General features: G+C 43.5%; 1 protein-coding gene across 13 annotated transcripts in view; it reads left to right on the plus strand.

Moving 5' to 3' along the window:
* LOC123763986 (ninein-like protein) overlaps positions 1–21706 on the plus strand; it is a 103003-nt gene that overhangs the window by 45540 nt on the left and 35757 nt on the right. For all 13 annotated transcript variants that reach the window (XR_011229457.1, XM_045751383.2, XM_069330113.1 and 10 more), the window contains 5 exons: positions 13379–13615; positions 15355–15495; positions 17309–17483; positions 19029–19145; positions 20626–20789. Coding sequence is in view for 12 of the 13 variants with exons in the window: in XM_045751383.2 (XP_045607339.1) it covers positions 13379–13615; positions 15355–15495; positions 17309–17483; positions 19029–19145; positions 20626–20789 (834 nt within the window). In the remaining variant the exon portion in view is untranslated. The remainder of the gene's footprint in view (positions 1–13378; positions 13616–15354; positions 15496–17308; positions 17484–19028; positions 19146–20625; positions 20790–21706) is intronic.

Raw genomic sequence — 21706 nt, forward strand, 5'->3', positions numbered from 1 at the left:
TCCTGTCCCCCCTTCCCCACAGCACCCGCCCCCCGCCCCGCCCTGTTCCACAATCCCACCCGGAACCTACCCCGTTCATCTAGTCTATTAAACTTCTTTATACCTACATATTTTATTCATCACTGAGAAAGGTGTGAATACTGGCGATGAAATATGAAAATCAGCAGTTATTCTTCACATTAGTAGGCCTACTGTAATTGACATTATTGCTTCAAGCGCCTTAATTACAATGATGTGTGTGCGGCGTCACAGTTGTGTATTGTGTGGTCGGTTACACCCTGGTCACCAGGCGTAGCTCTGCTCCGGCCTCTCAAGCACTGAACTTTTTCCGTCTCTAGATACGGCAGCTCCTTGCATGTTGTCGTATCAAGTATTATATCTTAATAAATTTTCTTGCTCATTTTTTACCGTCGTAGATGATAACAAACAAATTTGTTGCAGGATTTGTGTTTTTTTTGTTATGAGGTCGACCAGTAACAATTGCTGAATAAGTAAGTAGTACTTGAAAAGATCTGATAAGATATGGGGGTCTCTCTCTCTCTCTCTCTCTCTCTCTCTCTCTCTCTCTCTCTCTCTCTCTCTCTCTCTCTCTCTCTCTCTCTCTCTCTCTCTCTCTCTCTCTCTCTCCTCCCTCTCTCTTCCCCCTCTCTTCCCTCTCTCTCTCCTCTCTTCCCTCTCTCTCTCCTCTCTTCCCTCTCTCTCTCCTCTCTTCCCTCTCTCTCTCCCCCCCTCTCTCTCTCTTCCCTCTCTCTCTCTTCCCTCTCTCTCTCTTCCCTCTCTCTCTCTTCCCTCTCTCTCTCTTCCCTCTCTCTCTCTTCCCTCTCTCTCTCTCTCTCTCTCTCTCGCTCAAAATAGACTTTTTATATTTTAAACCAACTATTTATCTATATAAATAAAAATGTAAATGTTCATGTGTTCAAAATCTTAAATCTCAGAAAGTTCTTCGCCGATTGCTTTGATTTTTTTACACATTTCATTTGAATACGAGCGTGTTTTTATATACCTACTATATAGATGTCACACCTGTGACAGGTAAAAACATGTTTTTTTTTTAACTGATTTTTTTCATGTGAGGGAATGGTGGGGAGGACGAGGGGACGGGGGAGTGGAGGATGGTGGGGAGGACGAGGGGACGGGGGAGTGGAGGATGGTGGGGAGGACGAGGGGACGGGGGAGTGGAGGATGGTGGGGAGGACGAGGGGACGGGGGAGTGGAGGATGGTGGGGAGGACGAGGGGACGGGGGGATGCGGGATGAAGACGAGGGGATGGGGGAGAGGGGAATGGTGAGGAGGACAAGGGGATGGGGAATGGTTGGGAGGGCGAGGGGACGGAGGATGGGAGAGGGGAATGGTGGGGAGGACGTGGGGACTGGGGGAGGGTCGGGAGTTCTAGAGCCGGCAAACCAGACAATCAATCTCTATATCTCCACAGACAATGGAACAACAATAAATATTGTATACCCACAAGCATTGTGAAATTAAATATATTAGAAATGTGCGCTTTCTTTTTTCTTTCTTTTCTATTTAACCAGACTGAGCCACAGCAACGCGTGGCCGGGTACAGCCAGTATATACTGTATATAAAAGATGCGTCACCTGGCGCGCGTCTGTGCCCCATATACCCCTCGCCAAGTTCTCCAGCTGCACCTCTCTCCAGGGCTGGAAGGCCAGATATATATTATGTTTATTGATGTTTATCTTAAGTTTCCCGGGGTTTCCCGGGGTTTAAGTTTCCCAGTTTATCTTAAGTTTACGGGGCCTCGTAGCCTGGTGGATAGCGCGCAGGACTCGTAATTCTGCGGCGCGGGTTCGATTCCCGCACGAGGCAGAAACAAATGGGCCAAGTTTCTTTCACCCTATGCCCCTGTTACCTAGCAGTAAATAGGTACCTGGGTGTTAGTCAGCTGTCACGGGCTGCTTCCTGGGGGTGGAGGCCTGGTCGAGGACCGGGCCGCGGGGACACTAAAAGCCCCGAAATCATCTCAAGATAACCTCAAGATAACCTCCCCTTCTCCCTCTCCAACCCTCTCCCACAACATTTCTTACTCTTTAATACTCAATAAACAAAATCTTAAATTTAACCAATTTATCCAAACATTCCTTAATTCGAAATTAGTTTTGTAAGCAAACGCTGTAAATGTTAAGCGATGTGTCACAGGTACTGAGGGTGAGCCAGGTACTGAGGGTGAGGCAGGTACTGAGGGTGAGGCAGGTACTGAGGGTGAGCCAGGTACTGAGGGTGAGCCAGGTACTGAGGGTGAGGCAGGTACTGAGGGTGAGCCAGGTACTGAGGGTGAGCCAGGTACTGAGGGTGAGCCAGGTACTGAGGGTGAGGCAGGTACTGAGGGTGAGGCAGGTACTGAGGGTGAGGCAGGTACTGAGGGTGAGGCAGGTACTGAGGGTGAGGCAGGTACTGAGGGTGAGCCAGGTACTGAGGGTGAGGCAGGTACTGAGGGTGAGGCAGGTACTGAGGGTGAGCCAGGTACTGAGGGTGAGCCAGGTACTGAGGGTGAGGCAGGTACTGAGGGTGAGGCAGGTACTGAGGGTGAGCCAGGTACTGAGGGTGAGCCAGGTACTGAGGGTGAGCCAGGTACTGAGGGTGAGGCAGGTACTGAGGGTGAGGCAGGTACTGAGGGTGAGGCAGGTACTGAGGGTGAGGCAGGTACTGAGGGTGAGGCAGGTACTGAGGGTGAGGCAGGTACTGAGGGTGAGCCAGGTACTGAGGGTGAGGCAGGTACTGAGGGTGAGGCAGGTACTGAGGGTGAGCCAGGTACTGAGGGTGAGGCAGGTACTGAGGGTGAGGCAGGTACTGAGGGTGAGGCAGGTACTGAGGGTGAGGCAGGTACTGAGGGTGAGGCAGGTACTGAGGGTGAGGCAGGTACTGAGGGTGAGCCAGGTACTGAGGGTGAGCCAGGTACTGAGGGTGAGGCAGGTACTGAGGGTGAGGCAGGTACTGAGGGTGAGGCAGGTACTGAGGGTGAGGCAGGTACTGAGGGTGAGGCAGGTACTGTGGGTGAGGCAGGTACTGAGGGTGAGGTAGGTACTGAGGGTGAGGTAGGTACTGAGGGTGAGGCAGGTACTGAGGGTGAGGCAGGTACTGAGGGTGAGGCAGGTACTGAGGGTGAGACAGATACTGAGGGTGAGGCAGGTACTGAGGGTGAGGCAGGTACTGAGGGTGAGGCAGGTACTGAGGGTGAGCCAGGTACTGAGGGTGAGCCAGGTACTGAGGGTGGGGCAAGTACTGAGGGTGAGCCAGGTACTGAGGGTGAGCCAGGTACTGAGGGTGAGGCAGGTACTGAGGGTGAGCCAGGTACTGAGGGTGAGGCAGGTACTGAGGGTGAGGCAGGTACTGAGGGTGAGGCAGGTACTGAGGGTGAGGCAGGTACTGAGGGTGAGCCAGGTACTGAGGGTTAGGCAGGTACTGAGGGTGAGGCAGGTACTGAGGGTGAGGCAGGTACTGAGGGTGAGGCAGGTACTGAGGGTGAGGCAGGTACTGAGGGTGAGCAGGTACTGAGGGTGAGGCAGGTACTGAGGGTGGGGCAGGTACTGAGGGTGAGGCAGGTACTGAGGGTGAGCCAGGTACTGAGGGTGAGCCAGGTACTGAGGGTGGGGCAAGTACTGAGGGTGAGGCAGGTACTGAGGGTGAGGCAGGTACTGAGGGTGAGCCAGGTACTGAGGGTGAGCCAGGTACTGAGGGTGAGGCAGGTACTGAGGGTGGGGTAGGTACTGAGGGTGAGGTAGGTACTGAGGGTGAGCAGGTTACTGAGGGTGAGGCAGGTACTGAGGGTGAGGCAGGTACTGAGGGTGAGGCAGGTACTGAGGGGTGAGGCAGGTACTGAGGGTGAGGCAGGTACTGAGGGTGAGGCAGGTACTGAGGGTGAGGCAGGTACTGAGGGTGAGCAGGTACTGAGGGTGAGCAGGTACTGAGGGTGAGCCAGGTACTGAGGGTGAGGCAGGTACTGAGGGTGAGGCAGGTACTGAGGGTGAGGCAGGTACTGAGGGTGAGGCAGGTACTGAGGGTGAGGCAGGTACTGAGGGTGAGGCAGGTACTGAGGGTGAGGCAGGTACTGAGGGTGAGGCAGGTACTGAGGGTGAGGCAGGTACTGAGGGTGAGGCAGGTACTGAGGGTGAGGCAGGTACTGAGGGTGAGGCAGGTACTGAGGGTGAGGCAGGTACTGAGGGTGAGGCAGGTACTGAGGGTGAGCCAGGTACTGAGGGTGAGGCAGGTACTGAGGGTGAGGCAGGTACTGAGGTGAGGCAAGGTACTGAGGGTGAGCCAGGTACTGAGGGTGAGCCAGGTACTGAGGGTGAGGCAGGTACTGAGGGTGAGGCCAGGTACTGAGGGTGAGGCAGGTACTGAGGGTGAGCCAGGTACTGAGGGTGAGGCAGGTACTGAGGGTGAGGCAGGTACTGAGGGTGAGGCAGGTACTGAGGGTGAGCCAGGTACTGAGGGTGAGGCAGGTACTGAGGGTGAGGCAGGTACTGAGGGTGAGGCAAGTACTGAGGGTGAGCCAGGTACTGAGGGTTAGGCAGGTACTGAGGGTTAGGCAGGTACTGAGGGTGAGCCAGGTACTGAGGGTGAGGCAGGTACTGAGGGTGAGGCAGGTACTGAGGGTGAGGCAGGTACTGAGGGTGAGGCAGGTACTGAGGGTGAGGCAGGTACTGAGGGTGAGCCAGGTACTGAGGGTGAGGCAGGTACTGAGGGTGGGGCAGGTACTGAGGGTGAGCCAGGTACTGAGGGTGAGCCAGGTACTGAGGGTGGGGCAAGTACTGAGGGTGAGGCAGGTACTGAGGGTGAGGCAGGTACTGAGGGTGAGCCAGGTACTGAGGGTGAGCCAGGTACTGAGGGTGAGGCAGGTACTGAGGGTGAGGCTAGGTACTGAGGGTGAGGCAGGTACTGAGGGTGAGGCAGGTACTGAGGGTGAGGCAGGTACTGAGGGTGAGGCAGGTACTGAGGGTGAGGCAGGTACTGAGGGTTAGGCAGGTACTGAGGGTGAGGCAGGTACTGAGGGTGAGCCAGGTACTGAGGGTGAGGCAGGTACTGAGGGTTAGGCAGGTACTGAGGGTGAGGCAGGTACTGAGGGTGAGGCAGGTACTGAGGGTGAGGCAGGTACTGAGGGTGAGCCAGGTACTGAGGGTGAGGCAGGTACTGAGGGTGGGCAGGTACTGAGGGTGAGCCAGGTACTGAGGGTGAGCCAGGTACTGAGGGTGAGGCAAGGTACTGAGGGTGAGGCAGGTACTGAGGGTGAGCAGGTACTGAGGGTGAGCCAGGTACTGAGGGTGAGGCAGGTACTGAGGGTGAGGCAGGTACTGAGGGTGAGGCAGGTACTGAGGGTGAGCCAGGTACTGAGGGTGAGGCAGGTACTGAGGGTGAGGCAAGTACTGAGGGTGAGCCAGGTACTGAGGGTTAGGCAGGTACTGAGGGTTAGGCAGGTACTGAGGGTGAGCCAGGTACTGAGGGTGAGCCAGGTACTGAGGGTTAGGCAGGTACTGAGGGTTAGGCAGGTACTGAGGGTGAGGCAGGTACTGAGGGTGAGGCAGGTACTGAGGGTGAGGCAGGTACTGAGGGTGAGGCAGGTACTTAGGGTGAGGCAGGTACTTAGGGTGAGGCAGGTACTGAGGGTGAGCCAGGTACTGAGGGTGAGGCAGGTACTGAGGGTAGGGCAGGTACTGAGGGTGAGCCAGGTACTGAGGGTGAGCCAGGTACTGAGGGTGAGCCAGGTACTGAGGGTGAGGCAGGTACTGAGGGTGAGACAGGTACTGAGGGTGAGGCAGGTACTGAGGGTGAGGCAGGTACTGAGGGTGAGCCAGGTACTGAGGGTGAGCCAGGTACTGAGGGTGAGCCAGGTACTGAGGGTGAGCCAGGTACTGAGGGTGAGGCAGGTACTGAGGGTGAGGCAGGTACTGAGGGTGAGGCAGGTACTGAGGGTGAGGCAGGTACTGAGGGTGAGGCAGGTACTGAGGGTGAGGTAGGTACTGAGGGTGAGGCAGGTACTGAGGGTGAGGCAGGTACTGAGGGTGAGCCAGGTACTGAGGGTGAGGCAGGTACTGAGGGTGAGGCAGGTACCGAGGGTGAGCCAGGTACCGAGGGTGAGGCAGGTACTGAGGGTGGGGCAAGTACTGAGGGTGAGGCAGGTACTGAGGGTGAGCCAGGTACTGAGGGTGAGCCAGGTACTGAGGGTGAGGCAGGTACTGAGGGTGAGGCAGGTACTGAGGGTGAGCCAGGTACTGAGGGTGAGGCAGGTACTGAGGGTGAGGCAAGTACTGAGGGTGAGCCAGGTACTGAGGGTTAGGCAGGTACTGAGGGTTAGGCAGGTACTGAGGGTGAGCCAGGTACTGAGGGTGAGCCAGGTACTGAGGGTTAGGCAGGTACTGAGGGTTAGGCAGGTACTGAGGGTGAGGCAGGTACTGAGGGTGAGGCAGGTACTGAGGGTGAGGCAGGTACTGAGGGTGAGGCAGGTACTGAGGGTGAGGCAGGTACTGAGGGTGAGCCAGGTACTGAGGGTGAGGCAGGTACTGAGGGTGGGGCAGGTACTGAGGGTGAGCCAGGTACTGAGGGTGAGCCAGGTACTGAGGGTGGGGCAAGTACTGAGGGTGAGCCAGGTACTGAGGGTGAGCCAGGTACTGAGGGTGGGGCAAGTACTGAGGGTGAGGCAGGTACTGAGGGTGAGCCAGGTACTGAGGGTGAGGCAGGTACTGAGGGTGAGCCAGGTACTGAGGGTGAGCCAGGTACTGAGGGTGGGGCAAGTACTGAGGGTGAGGCAGGTACTGAGGGTGAGCCAGGTACTGAGGGTGAGGCAGGTACTGAGGGTGAGGCAGGTACTGGGGGTGAGGCAGGTACTGAGGGTGAGGCAGGTACTGAGGGTGAGGCAGGTACTGAGGGTGAGGTAGGTACTGAGGGTGAGGCAGGTACTGAGGGTGAGGCAGGTACTGAGGGTGAGGCAGGTACTGAGGGTGAGGCAGGTACTGAGGGTGAGGCAGGTACTGAGGGTGAGGCAGGTACTGAGGGTGAGGCAGGTACTGAGGGTGAGGCAGGTACTGAGGGTGAGCCAGGTACTGAGGGTGAGCCAGGTACTGAGGGTGAGCCAGGTACTGAGGGTGAGCCAGGTACTGAAGATGAGCCAGGCACTGAGGGGTAATGGGGGCTGGTACTGAGGATACAAGCTCAAGTTCTAATTACAAATTACAATTATTATGCTAAAATACATTTTCGTTTGTTCTTTGGGAATAATTACACCAGTTTTGAAAGTTAAATTTGAGCCCATTATTGCCTATTGAGCGGTGGAGGGTGAAATAGTCACTGCTTTTCCCAAAAGCGGTGAAGTTCTGCGGGAAACGAAAACCTATTACCATGATTTTGTGTCTAACCGACTAAGTAGCGCGCGCATCGAGCGGGGTACTTAAAAGCGCGCGCGCGGACTCGGCGACCTCTTGCTTGCCTCCTCGCCAGATACACTACAAAACTCTGTGAGCGTTTTCTTCCAACCGCAGAACTGTTACTACATGATGGTGTACTTGTGCAGTATAGCAGGGGTGGATCGGTGTGTGAAAGGTGATGGTAATTGTTATCCTTGTGTGAGGGACAGGCAGCTTGTATTCTTAGGTCTATCCACGACTTCTTGGCCATCTGCTGACCTTTCCCAGTATGTCTCTCAACGCTCGCCTACCTCACAGGCACCTCTTCACTGCTGGGGTGTAAAGAGGCATCGGGTGAAAGAATCATGTCCAACTGTGTCTGCACTGCTCAGGAACTGAACCTTGGACATCTTAGTTGCTATCCGACGACATGTAGACCACTGCGCTATATGGTGGTGGTGGGGCAGTGGGATTTGGAAGGGGGAGTGGGGGGGGCGGCAAGAATGGGGGATGAGAGATTGGTGTGGGGGGAGAAGGGGGGGCGGAGAGAGAGAGAACACGAGAGAACGAGAACGAACCCAGACACAGCTGTATTGGCCTAGTTGTACTCAACTAGTTGTACTCACCTAGTTACTCAACTAGTTGTACTCACCTAGTTGTACTCACCTAGTTGTACTCACCTAGTTGTGCTTGCGGGGGTTGAACTTTGGCTCTTTGGTCCCGCTTCTCAGCTGTCAATCAACTGGTGTACAGATTATGGATTCTATTGGGCTCTGTCTAATCAACATGAACATCAAATCAAGCTGTGAACATGAACGTCGGGGAAAGGAAGAAGGGAATTAGATTCCTAGATAACTTTGAAATTGATAGGAGCCACATTGTTAAGAGCTGAGAGGAAAGGCTGGGAAAGACTTTCACATATAGAGGAAAGGCTGGGAAAGACTTTCACATATAGAGGAAAGGCATGACATACATATACTGTATAGACTTCTCAAGAGTTTTTTTTTATAATCTAGGAAGATTGGTATTAAAGTGATGCAGAAAAGGACACTAGTTAGGGAGCGGCGATTCAGTGCATATACTGCACTGAATACTTCAAGAATACTGCACTATACTTCACAAACAGTGCATATATTGCACTGAATACTTCAAGAATACTGCACTATACTTCACGAACAGTGCATATATTGCACCGAATACTTCAAGAATACTGCACTATACTTCAAGAACTTGTGAAATCAAAAATTAAATTTTGTTTAAATTCGTATTAATTATTAAAATGAAATACTGTTTCATCTTTTCTGATACTCTGTAATAGTTTCAGTGTTGAAAACTGCTGTATAGTTTTTCATTTAATTATAATTTTACTTCTCAATTTTATTAACGTTTGTATTTTGGTGATCCATGAGATAATCTTGGGTAAGGACAGGTAAGATGCCACCAGTAACACACACTTCTCAACAAAGACTGACTGATTTATGCTTTTTAATTTATAAAACACAGCTTTCCATTCATTGGGAGATGTAATGTACAATGGAGTTTGATGTACAGTATAAGTTTATTATTAACAGGTTTAGGTACAGTATACAGCAGTGTACTGCTACTTAACTTTGTATGAGTGATTGAATAACTATCTGTAAATTCATCTAATATCCCCATCTCAAAGGAAGGTTGGTTGTATATGGAATCAAAGAAGAAAGTTAATATAAGGTTAGTCTACTAGCCTGCACAAGTAAACTTGTGTTGAGTATAAGAATATCCTCTAATATCTATGAGGTGAATGAAATAGTTACAAATCTCCAAGTACTCAAAACATTTGGTCTAAAATACAGTATAGTGTTGAATAGTAATTGTTTACAGTTCACAGTTGAAGTGCTCCAGTGTTGGGGAAATTCATTACCTGCATTTATTTGTCATAATTAGTGATAATATCCGAGCCTTATTCTGGCAGTTAAATGTCACACTGGCTGCTGTGTGTTTTATGCTGGCTGTACATACAGTATAGTAATTGGTTCTAAACATACTAAAACTTTAGTACGTTAGTGCTTTCTACCATGCGGAGTTGGCTAGTTGAACAACTAAGTGGACCCAATTTGGAAATAAGGAGATATATAGTATTAAACACTTTACAGTACTGTATTTCTGAGTAAGTTCTTTGATTGCACCTGTCTATCCACTTGGTCTGGATATCTGAGCATAAGAACACAAGGACATAAGAACAAGGTAACTGCAGAAGGCCTATTGGCCCATACGAAGCAGCTCCTGTTTATAACCACCCAATCCCACTCATAAACGTCCAACCCGCGCTTGAAACAACCGAGGGACCCCACCTTCACCACGTTACGCGGTAATTGGTTCCACAAATCAACAACCCTGTTACTGAACCGGTATTTACCCAAGTCTTTCCTAAATCTAAACTTACCCAATTTATACCCATTGTTTTGTGTTCTGTCTTGTGTTGATACTTTTAATACCCTATTAATATCCCCCTTGTTATGCCTATTCATCCACTTGTAAACCTCTATCATGTCACCCCTAACTGTCTTTCCAGTGAATGCAATTTAAGCTTTGTTAATCTTTCTTCATATGAAAGATTTCTAATTTGGGGAATTAGCATGGTCATCCTACGCTGGACACGTTCAAGTGAATTTATATCCATTCTATAGTACGGCGACCAAAACTGAACTGCATAATCTAAATGGGGCCTAACCAGAGCAAGATATAAATAAATAAATAAATAAATAAATATGTTTATTCAGGTAAGGTACATACATACAAGTGATGTTACATTAATGGATTGATATATAGATAGAGCTAGTACATACAATGCCTAAAGCCACTATTACGCAATGCGTTTCGGGCAAGAAAAACATTAATATCTAGAACTTAATACTAATTGAGCATAAGGAATAAAAAGTGTTGAAAACAAATTCAAATAAAGATAAAAAAAAGGGGGAACATGACTGAAAAAGCAGCACAAATACAATAGGTTGACAAACAGTGTTGATTAAAAAAAAAAAAAAAAAAAAAAAAAAAAAATATTAATAATAAAATAAAATAACAGACATGGGTTGACAATAAAGGAGTGAGGTGGGTTACAGGGAATTTATTAGGTATTGTTTAGTTTTTATCTTAAACTGGTTGAGAGAGGTACAGTCTTTAACATGGTTGGGAAGGTCATTCCACATTCTGGGTCCCTTGATTTGTAGAGCATTTCTAGTTTAATTAAGTCGTACTCTAGGAATATCAAAACTGTATTTATTCCTGGTGTGGTGCTCATGGGTTCTGTTACAACCTTCAATGAAGCTTTTGAGGTCAGGATTGGCATTACAGTTCAGCGTTTTATATATGTATAATACACAAGAGAGAATGTGCAGTGACTTAATATCTAACATATTCAGAGATTTGAGTAAGGGTACCGAGTGATGTCTGGGGCCAGAATTGGTTATTGTCCTAATAGCAGCTTTGTGTTGGGTAATGAGAGGACGTAAATGATTTTGGGTAGTAGAACCCCAAGCACAAATACCATAGTTGAGGTATGGATAGATGAGGGAGTAATAGAGAGTAACCAGGGCAGGGCGGGGTACATAATATCTGATCTTAGAAAGAATGCCAACAGTTTTTGAAACTTTTTTTGATATATTTAGAATGTGACCCTGGAAATTCAGCTTGTGGTCGATGAGAACGCCAAGGAATTTGCCATCTAATTTGTTACAAATTTGGGTATTGTTTATTTTGAGATTTATCTGATTAGAGGATTTATTGCCAAACAGAATATAAAACGTTTTGTCAATGTTAAGGGTGAGTTTGTTGGCAGTTAGCCAAAGATGGACTTTCTCTAGCTCAGTATTTACTGTGGCATTTAGAGCAAGGGGGTCAGGACTGGAGTAAATGAAGGTTGTGTCGTCAGCAAATAGAATTGGTTTGAGGTGTTGGGAGGCATTTGGAAGGTAATTAATGTAGATGAGAAAGAGGAGAGGGCCAAGTATGCTGCCCTGAGGAACACCAATGTTGATGGGTAGGGTGGGAGAAATTGTATTATTCACAGAAACATACTGGAGCCTGTCAGTAAGATAAGATTTGAGGTATTGCAGGGAGTGTCCTCTGACTCCATAATGATGTAATTTAAGAAGAAGGTTTTGATGGTTGACAGTGTCAAAAGCCTTACGCAGGTCCACAAATAACCCAACAGGAAACTCCTTTTTATCAAGAGCTGCGTGAATTACGTTAATCATACTAATAAGTGCATCGTTAGTGCTTTTTTTGGGTCTGAAGCCATATTGACAAGAGCTAAGTATATTGTGTTTGGCTAGAAAAGAGTAAAGCTGCTTGTAGATTAGCTTTTCGAATATTTTTGACAAGTTAGGCAGGAATGATATAGGTCTATAGTTGTTAACATCAGTGAGATCACCACATTTGTAGACAGGGGTTACTCTTGCTTTTTTTAGAATGTCAGGAAAGGTTTGGAGTTCAAGTGACTTGTTGAAGAGCAATGCAATAGCAGGGGCTAGAGATCTGGAGGCTTTTTTGTAAATTAAAGTTGGTATCTCCTCGAGGGCACTAGACTTGGTTTTAAGGGAAAGGATTATTTCATTGACATCAGTGGAACTAGTAGGCTTTAGGTACAGAGACTGTGGATAGTTACCTGTAAGATAGTCCTTAACATCAGTACAGGAAGATGGAATATCATTTGCAAGGGATGACCCAATGGAAGAGAAGAACCTATTGAACTCAATAGCAGAATCAGAGGCTGAAAGCTGACCAACGTTATTGGAAAGGAGTGTTGGTTTGTTAATTAAAATCTTCTTTGATCCCAATATTTGTGAAATTGTGCTCCAAGTTTAATTATATAGCTGAATATAGATAGATAGATATATATATATATATAGAATATATATATATAGAATATATATAGAATATATAGAGCTCCAATATAGCTGAAGAACAACACCAGGTGTCTTGTTACTAATGCTTCGAGTAATAAAGCCCAGTGTCCTATTTGCCTTATTACGAACATTCATACATTGATCGTTTGGTTTTAAATTCTTACTAATCATAACTCCCAGATCCCTTTCGCAATCCGACTTCGCAATCTCAACACCATCTAGCTCGTATCTTGTAACTCTATCATTATTACCTAGCCTCAGAACTTTACATTTATCAGCATTAAACTGCATCTGCCAATCTTTTGACCATTTCAAAACCCTATTTAGATCAACTTGTAGTGATAGTGAGTCTTCTTCCATGTTAATTTCCCTACCGATTTTTGTATCATCAGCAAATTTGCAAATGTTGCTACTCAAACCTGAATCTAAATCATTTATATATATTATAAACAACAGAGGTCCCAAGACAGAGCCTTGAGGCACTCCACTTGCAACATATTCCCACTTTGACTTAACCCCATTTATACTAACTTTGTTTCCTTTGGTATAGCCATGCCCTAATCCATCTTAATATAGCACCCCCAATACCATGAGCCTTTATCTTTTTAATCAGTCTTTTATGTGGCACTGTATCAAAAGCTTTGCTAAAGTCAAGGTACACAACATCGCAAACCTTACCACTATCAACTGCCTCAACTATGCTGAGTATCCTGGGCTTTAGACGAGCACTGCGGGCTCCTTCAACCCTGCTGTACAATACTGACCAGTTTGCTAATTTGTGGTGGTCTGAGTAGCAGTTAGTTACTAATTAACAGTTTGGAGAGTGATAAGAAACTTTCATAGTAATTGCAGTAATCACTGGCAGGAGTTGTTGAGCAGATTAGTTGTGGTTTAATATTACTGCAAAATGGTCTCTCGATGGTGGATTAAGATATACCCTTTACTCTCTCCCAATTCCAAAACTACATGGCAAGACTATTTAAAAATTTTGCTTATCACTTGGGGATTCAGGTCGCCTATAGACTGATATGTGAGCGTTACTCCTGGGTAGAACCCAGGCCCTGACTGTGGAAGCACCCGAGGTGCCGACTCTGAAAGGAATGCCTAATTTTACTCGCAACTTATTTTCCCACCAGGTATGCCACTGTGGACAATATACTTGAGCTGTGGGAGTCCCTGAACATCAGTAATGGTGTGAACCTCTTAAAGGAGATGGGCTTCCCGCATCGCTCACATGAGCGCCTTTCTCTGTGTGACCTCTCTTCTGCTCTGGAGGAGGAGTGCCAGATTACCGAGGACCAGGGGTCAGGCACCAGTGTTGCAGCGGTCAATGTGGCGCTTCTTACTTACCTCCATGACATCAAATACCTTCGGTTGGTGCCATACGTTTGTCTTGCAGTTAGTGTACAGAGTCTAGCCATGCTAATGTGATTCAAAGATTTGCATATTTTCTTTATATTAGATATTAACTTATTTTGCATATTAATTACTGTAACTGTAATTATAGTAGATAGAAGAAACATAAAAAATTATAATCAGATATCAGTACAGTATAGTATTCAATTGTCAATTTAAAATGATGACTGAAAATCAGTATCAATATACTGTACAGTACAGTATATTGGTTATAAGATGCAATTAGATATTCGTATAGATAGAGAACATGTAAGGTACTCAGAAATAATAATGTTGGTATACGACCTAGCATTTAGAGAGCACAACACAGCAAATGCAGTACCATCCAGGAAAATGATTGGGTGGACAATAAAAGTTATTAAAGCAATGGGCACCACAGCAATGATAGTACTCTTCAAGGCACTTATTTTTTCTTGTCTTGAATGATGCTTTTTGCTCACATCACATTTCAAGACAAGTGAGATATTAAAAGTACAAAGGATGTATGTTCCTCTCCTGCTTGCAAAGACTCAATTAAACATATGCACCTTAAAGCACTCTTCAGGCTAATCTCTGTGCTGCACACTTGAGAATGATGTGTAAACTCTGAAACTGAACATAGATATAATTGTTCTGTAATTAACACAGGTCCTTAATCTGCAAATTTAAATAACATTGTGGAAGGAAACTGAGTAAGCTATGTAGGGAAACCCAGTAACCAAGTAACGATTAGAGTCAATTTCGTTAACATTTAAGGTCACCAACTTATCTCCCTTAATTATAATTTTTGGAATAATGGCAGATGTTTTCAAAAATGATCTTGATATGTGGTGAAGTCTTTGTGAGCCCATGTACTGCATGCAGCAATAGTCTGGTTCATCAGGTAGTCAAATATGGAACTCCCAGACCCCAGGCTGGGCTATAAGAGTAGAACAACTTCTTGTAAGGAGCCATGTGTATGATCCACGTGAGACTGGTGTAGATGAAGTTGTTAGCTCTGCTGAAAGATGTGATGGACATGAATTAAAACCAATGTTTAAAGTAGAATTTAAATATATAAAAAGTTAAGCACTATTAGTTTTCTCAGGTAATCAAGGGTATAGAAATATCTTGTGATCATACTTCATAAATATACTAAGAATATTCAGTTTATCTCTAAAACTGCTCATGTTGCAATAAACTATTGACCATGTTGCTCCTGTCATTTGTAAATGATTTTATATGCCTCTAATAGTCAAGGTTCCTAAATATTTTACTTAGATGTTATTTTATACTAGAGACTTCTTGCAATTATTTGCCTCAGAATTTGAAAAATCTTGAAAGCCTCCTTTATGGGCATTATTAAAAAAACCAGCATTGAATGTGATGAAATGCCATTTTCTGGGTGAGTCCCGGAGGCTCCCGGGAGCTATCCAGGCTGAATGGATATGTATAACTTTCTGGCATCAGTCAATGCATGTTCTGGCTCCCACAGAAATTGGCTTCATTTTAGGTGCATCATCATCCATTTTTTATTTATATCATTGGTGATTTTTTTATTTTTGAATTTTTTTAGTTACCGGTATGAGTGGCGTATAAACACATATTTGAATTTGAATGTTGTTTTTTATATCTTAAATACCTGTACCAGTAAACAAAATGCTTTATGAAAGGCATTTCAAGGCTGGATTGAATTTTTGTTTTGTTTCAAATAATGAATATTCAAATACTGTACCAGATTTTCTCTGGACGCTGCACGTGGCGAGAGAAAGAAGCTCCGTGTTGACCTGAATGAAGCCAACCAGCGGCTGACTTTGTTGGCTCAGGAGCTTGATGACCATAATGCCCACATGGAAGCGTCGTCTCAATATCAGATACAGTAAGTGTGCTGAAACGTGGATCAATCTTCTTGATTGTCTTGAATTGCTTTTAATTTTAAAAGGCCCTCCATTAATATGGTAATATCTCAAGTGACCACTTGAGTAATTCAGTTCAAAACCTGTATTCTAAAACTGTTGCCAAAAATTAATGAAGTATGGTAATAATACTGCCCCTTTAAATTTGAAGTGTTATTCTTCAAAATTTTAAGTTTGCTTGTTCTCTCAGAGGGATTTTTTTTATATCCTATTTAAGGTTATAGAAGGGAAAACATAATACTGTAATGCAGGACATAGAATCTGAGCTGCAATTTTTATAGGCTAGTACTTTGCAGCATATATTTCACAGTCTCTAACTATACTCAGCATCATAGGTAAGTTTAAAGCTTTCGATTATGCTTTTCTGACTGTGATTCTTTGTTTCCTGTCCATCAGGTACTCCCTTACCCAGCTAAGTGTCTTTCCCATTATCCGTGCTTGTCTCTATTTTGTGCATTCATTGTTTGTGAAGAACTGTGTTAAAAGCTTTCTGGCAGTCTAGGAAGATAGTCTGTAAATCTTTTGTTCTCTTGCCATTTTTGGTGACACTGTCATTGAATTCTATAAAGTTTGTTAGGTATAATTTACATTCTCAAGTGTTCTATTATTCTTTTCCTGACTACTTCCAGAATTTTGCATGAGTGGCATGTTAGTGACACTGGTCTATAATTTAGTGCTTCATGTTTGTCCTCATTCATAAATATTGGAAGTACATAGGCCCTGAAGCTTTTCTGTCTCTAGTATCACATTGAAAACTCTAGTTAGTGAGAAACACAGAATCCCTGCAATATTGTTTAGTAACCACAGAGACAGCTGGTCTGGTCCTACTGTTTTTCCTATACAATATCAAGTTCGTAACAGTGTGTTTTTACCACTTCTACAGTATCTTATTTTCTGTCTAGTGTTGCTTCAAGCTGTCTATTGTCACCTCTCCTTGAACATCAATCTGGTTCAAGTTTGCAGACCTCCTGGAACCTCTTGTTAATTCTTCACACACTTCTTTGTCATTCTCTATGAAAGTTTCTCCCCATCTCTGCAGTCTTACCATGTGGTCTCATACTGTTATTTCCCCTCTGTATATAACTCTGCATCACTTTAGTGTGGTCTTTTGCCATAGTCATGCTCTCATTTTTCAAAATGCTGCTTTGTAGCTTAATTCTGTATACTCATTCCTGACTCCCTCTTTATTGCCTCTCTATTTGCTTCTGTACCCAGGTCTATTCATTTTCCATGCTGTTTTTGTCATATCTCTTTCCTCTTTGCACGACCTGTTGAACCATGGGTTTCCTGTTCTCTTCTCCACTTCCCTCCTGAGAGGTATGAACTGTTTCATGGCTGGTGTGCATTGATATGTTACAAATTTCTTCATCCCATTCTCTGACTTTCTTTTCAGTTTAGTCTTCCTATTAAACATCCTGCAGGTAGGCCGCAACCCTCCCATAGTCCCCTCAGCTGTATTCTCTCTCACACTTCAACCTGTTTCTTGGTCTGACTCCCTTTTCAGTTCTACAATATAATCAAACATGATGCCACAGTAGTCATTAGCTCCTTGTGCATCTTAGGTGTGTGCCCAGATTTCAGGATGTGTTTTCCCTAGTTTTCCTGGAGATGTATCCCAGTTCTCTGGTATGCTCCTAGTGAGCATTGCAGTACCTTGTCAGAGATTGTTTTCATCTGCTGCATTATGAATGAGATCCTCAAACTTTTGATTCTATTTTCCATATCAAAGTTTTAGAGTCGGGCAGAAATTATTCCAAAAATATTTTGTGGCTTCAGAGAGTTGGAGAGACAGTACCGAGATCAGGTGAGGGAGTTGCAGGAAGCTGTGACCCACGAGCGGGACTCTGCTCGGGAACAGGTATCCACTGTTGCACGGGAAATGCAAGCTCAGAACACTCACTTGCAGCAGGAAGAATCAAAACTGAAGTCCAAATTATCCTCTCTTTATGCTGTAAGTTTGCATATAGTTAAGAGCAATCTAAATTTGCTTAATGTTGAAAAATCACTCTGCATTTAATTTATATTAATGAGTTATTCCATATATTAAAGACATTGATGAAATAAATGTGAAGGTGAAGGGCTTCAAGTGATTGATTAGCCCTAGTTAAGGAAAACAAGATAGGTATAGATGCAACCAGAGGTCTGCATGCAGGAGATTGGCAGCTGCAGTTTAATGCTAACAAATGTAGGGCTGTAGCTTAGTTAATGATAATTTAGTTACCAGATATCAGTTGGGCAATGTTGGAATTGCCCAATCTGAATGCTTAAAAGATCTTGGAGTCATGATTAGTAAGAGTCTTAAGGCAAAAAATCAACATATAAATGTTTAAAATAAGGCATATAGGATACTGGGATTTATGTCTAGAAGTGTTAGCAATAAGATAAACAATGTTATTCTTCAGCTTTATCTTATCTTAGTTAAGTCCTTTTCAGATTATGGTTTGCCATTGTCAGGGACAGAAAGCCAGTTCTTAGGGTTATCAAAGTCCCTTTAGGCCAACTAAAGACCATCTTCAGGATACATTCCACAACAGTTGCCAAACTCCTGGGTATCTATTCACTGCTAGGTGAACAGAGGCATTAAATGAAAGAAAATGTGCCCAACTGTCTGTCTTGCTGCAGCAATTGAATCTGGGACCCTCAGTTGGGAGCCAATGATATAGACCACTGCATTGCATAAATTCACTTTTATATGTACAGAAGAAACTATTAGGAGAATGTGCCAAGTCATTACGACTATTTAGCACTAGGAAGGGATCAGGATAAGGATTTGCATGCAGTACCAATAATAAGTGCACCGCTGTGCACGGCTGTGCACCCAAACTCTTATGGAAGAATGTACAGTATGTCTTTACACCAGCAATGTGAGCTCTTAGTATTTAAAAGTACCTTTATAAGCTGAAGATATTGTTTGTAGTGTTTATTTTAATGGTAAAATTTTATGCAAGATGGTTTTTACAAAGCTTGTTCTCTGTTTGTCAGAACTGTTTATGTTCATTAGGTTAGGATGTATTAGCTTAGGTCAGGCTGTATTAGGCTCATTTGGATTTGGTTAGGCTGATTTTGGTTAGCCTAACCTGATTTTGGATAACCTTGGATAAAGTTAAGGTTATAAAAGTCACTGGTGAACCTTCATGCATGTGATGTGACTTGTATCTATAGCAGTACAAAATATTTGTTCCTATTTCAAAATAATTAAACCCATTATGAAATACAGTATTCTTACACACACATGCATTCTTTTAAGTGAATTATTTAAAGGTCTTATAATATCACTTATCAAGACCTAACAAAAAACAACAGACAATTGAATATTGACTTTTTCTACAGTTAGGTTCATGATATCTTTCAGCCATTTTAATATTATAATAATATTCACTTAATTAAGTTTACTTGCCTAAAACCTAAATTTCACTTTGATGAAATCAAATTTGAAGTGTTGTCCAACATTTTACCTATAAATATACTTACTGTAAATACTTTCTTGCCATTTAAGGACATAAAACGTTTGGAGGCTGAAAACACAGAGCTTAGTGAGAAGTTGCAGGAGGCAGAGAAACAACTATCTCAGATGGAAAAACAAGTGGCAGATATGCAGACTCTCAAGAATAAAGTAAGTGCAAGGAAAGTTAAGTGCGGTTTAAACACAATTGCAACAAATGGTGCACTTAAGCACAAATAGTTTGTGCTTAGGAGGAAAGGTGACCTGAGAAGATTGTACTCATCACATGTCAAGGTAATATCAATAATATACATTCACTTGATGCCTACTTTATCTGGGGGATAAGTGGTCTTGGGGACAACCTACAAGTTTTGTTTCAGTTTAGTTCATTTATTATGCTCCCCATACCCATCTTGTGGGCGGTAGTGGAAAGGGTTACAGAGGCACATAATGGGCTCAGGGACTGAACCCCACAATTCATATAGCTTAGCAAGTTACAATCTTGATGAGCTAGTTACAAAATTTAATATATATATTGTTACATCAGCAATGTGTTCAAGACTGACCAAAATTCCAGTCTCCAAGCTAAGCAACTGACATGTGTGGAGAGGTAGTCATAATTGATGTGTTTATCCTGCACACAGACCCCCACCAAGTGCAAAGGTTGCACTCACCTATATTTACTTCCTTGCAGTTAGCAAATGGGATATTTGGCTAAAATTTTAGATAGATCATTTTGAATGAATTATTCAACAATCTGTGAAGGTTCTCATCTTATCTGGCAAGTTTTTGTTAGTTGTTTGTGCTTAAAAGGTGAGTACTGTATTGTTCTTGTGTTATGGCTTTTCCAGCATGAATGTTGGACAAATTTATCACTAAAGGAAAAACATCACATCCTGCTTTTAGTTATACAAGATAATTAGGTAAACATAAAATTGTGGTCTCATGTTAATGTAACACTAGACATTATGAAATGACCGAAGTGCAAATTACCTCTTCTATTTAGTACGTTCATGGACTCTGCTGTTGTTGAAGGGTGTTATAGTGAACATTATTGGCAGGGGATAAGTTTCATGTGCACATTGTTAACACATCGGTAAGTGACATGTCTTACATGCATGCACTTAAGGTGAGAAAAAAGTAATGGCGGTACAGTACCTGTATTTATGTATTATGTAAACCATGGTGAACTACTGTACCGGTACTGATAATAGGATAGAAATACATAACTGTAATTGCACAGAGGGAATAAGCTGAAATGATGGTGATCATATAGAATTTTTGCCATAGGCTTACAGTAGGTGTGAGAAAAATAATTTTAGCCAACTGAAGAGAGGAAGTAGAGTGATATTTCAAATACAGTACAATAGGTGTTTAGCCGGTATTAAGATTCTTAAGGTTAAATAATTATTAGTATTTTCTATCACAGGAATGACCAGCTACCATAAAAATTGGAAACATACTGCATTAGCTATTATAAATGATGAAGAAATAAAGTGTTTTGAAGGATCATTATAATAAACAGTATACAAAGGTGCTAGAAACTGAGTTATTGTGAAATCATTCCAGTTTATTTTGTTACTATTAGTACATTATATTGCATAATCCGCATTCAGTAATATAAAGGAGCAAATTTTCAATAATCGTACAGGTTGCAGAGTACGAGTCCATGAGTCCTAGAGAAGAAGAATATCGCAGACTTCTGGATCGTCTAGAAAGAGTCACTGTAGAAAACCAACATCTTCGAGACAACAATGATGAACTGTTGTCTCAGATTGACTCCTTCCCTATGCGTCAAAACAATGTCAGAAACAGGTATGAAAGAACGTGGTTCATCATATTCATTGAAGTTAGTATTTAATTCCTGTATAGCTTGAGGTATTTTGTAAATATTGTCAGTAGACTAGGATAGGTTGGATTCCCAAGGGTATGCCTGTTGGGTGATGGAGACCTAACTTATCAATGAAAATTATACGTGGAAATGAGAATGGAGAAGAAATCTTTACTGAAAAATACTGTAAGATAATTTATTCTAAGATAAGTTATATCTTAAAAAAAATCACACTAGTTAAAATTCGTTTGGTACGAATTAAAAAATTCAAGTTCAAGTTTGAAAAATTCAAGTTTGGTACATTTTTGTCTTGTTAGAATAACCTGGTTCAAATTTTTTTTATATTGCTAAGCTCAGTTGGAAAATTAATTAAGAAAGTTATACGTATTTTACTTTCAGGGTTTAGCTAATCTTTGAGGAGGTTGGTCTTGTGTAGAATCTCGAATCACATGAATTGGATCATATTTGACCTGTACTGAGAAATAATAGGGTCTAAACTAGTATTTCTCAGTGCAGATAAAATCTGATCCATTTCATGTGATTCAAGATTCTACACATGACCAACCTCCTCAAAGATTAGCTAAACCCATAAAGTAAAATACATATAACTCAGTTCAGATAGGTTGAGGGCTACTTGGGCAAGCACATATAAGATAGAAATAGATGTAGTAGAGCAGGACTAGAGAGAATGGTACAAGCAAGAACACAACTTTATCAATGAAACAGAACATGTAAATGTATAAGTAATCATGGAATAGGCAATATGTAGATTTAAAAAAATACAGATCACCACATTACCAAAGAATAGGTCCATCAGTAACTGTTATGTTTTAGGATCATTGAACATGAAATTGGAAATGATAGTATTGAAATTAGAATGGAAAGGATTGTAACGGAAGTG

Source organism: Procambarus clarkii, chromosome 23 (genome assembly GCF_040958095.1).
Source record: "Procambarus clarkii isolate CNS0578487 chromosome 23, FALCON_Pclarkii_2.0, whole genome shotgun sequence".
Taxonomy (NCBI): Eukaryota; Metazoa; Arthropoda; class Malacostraca; order Decapoda; family Cambaridae; genus Procambarus; species Procambarus clarkii.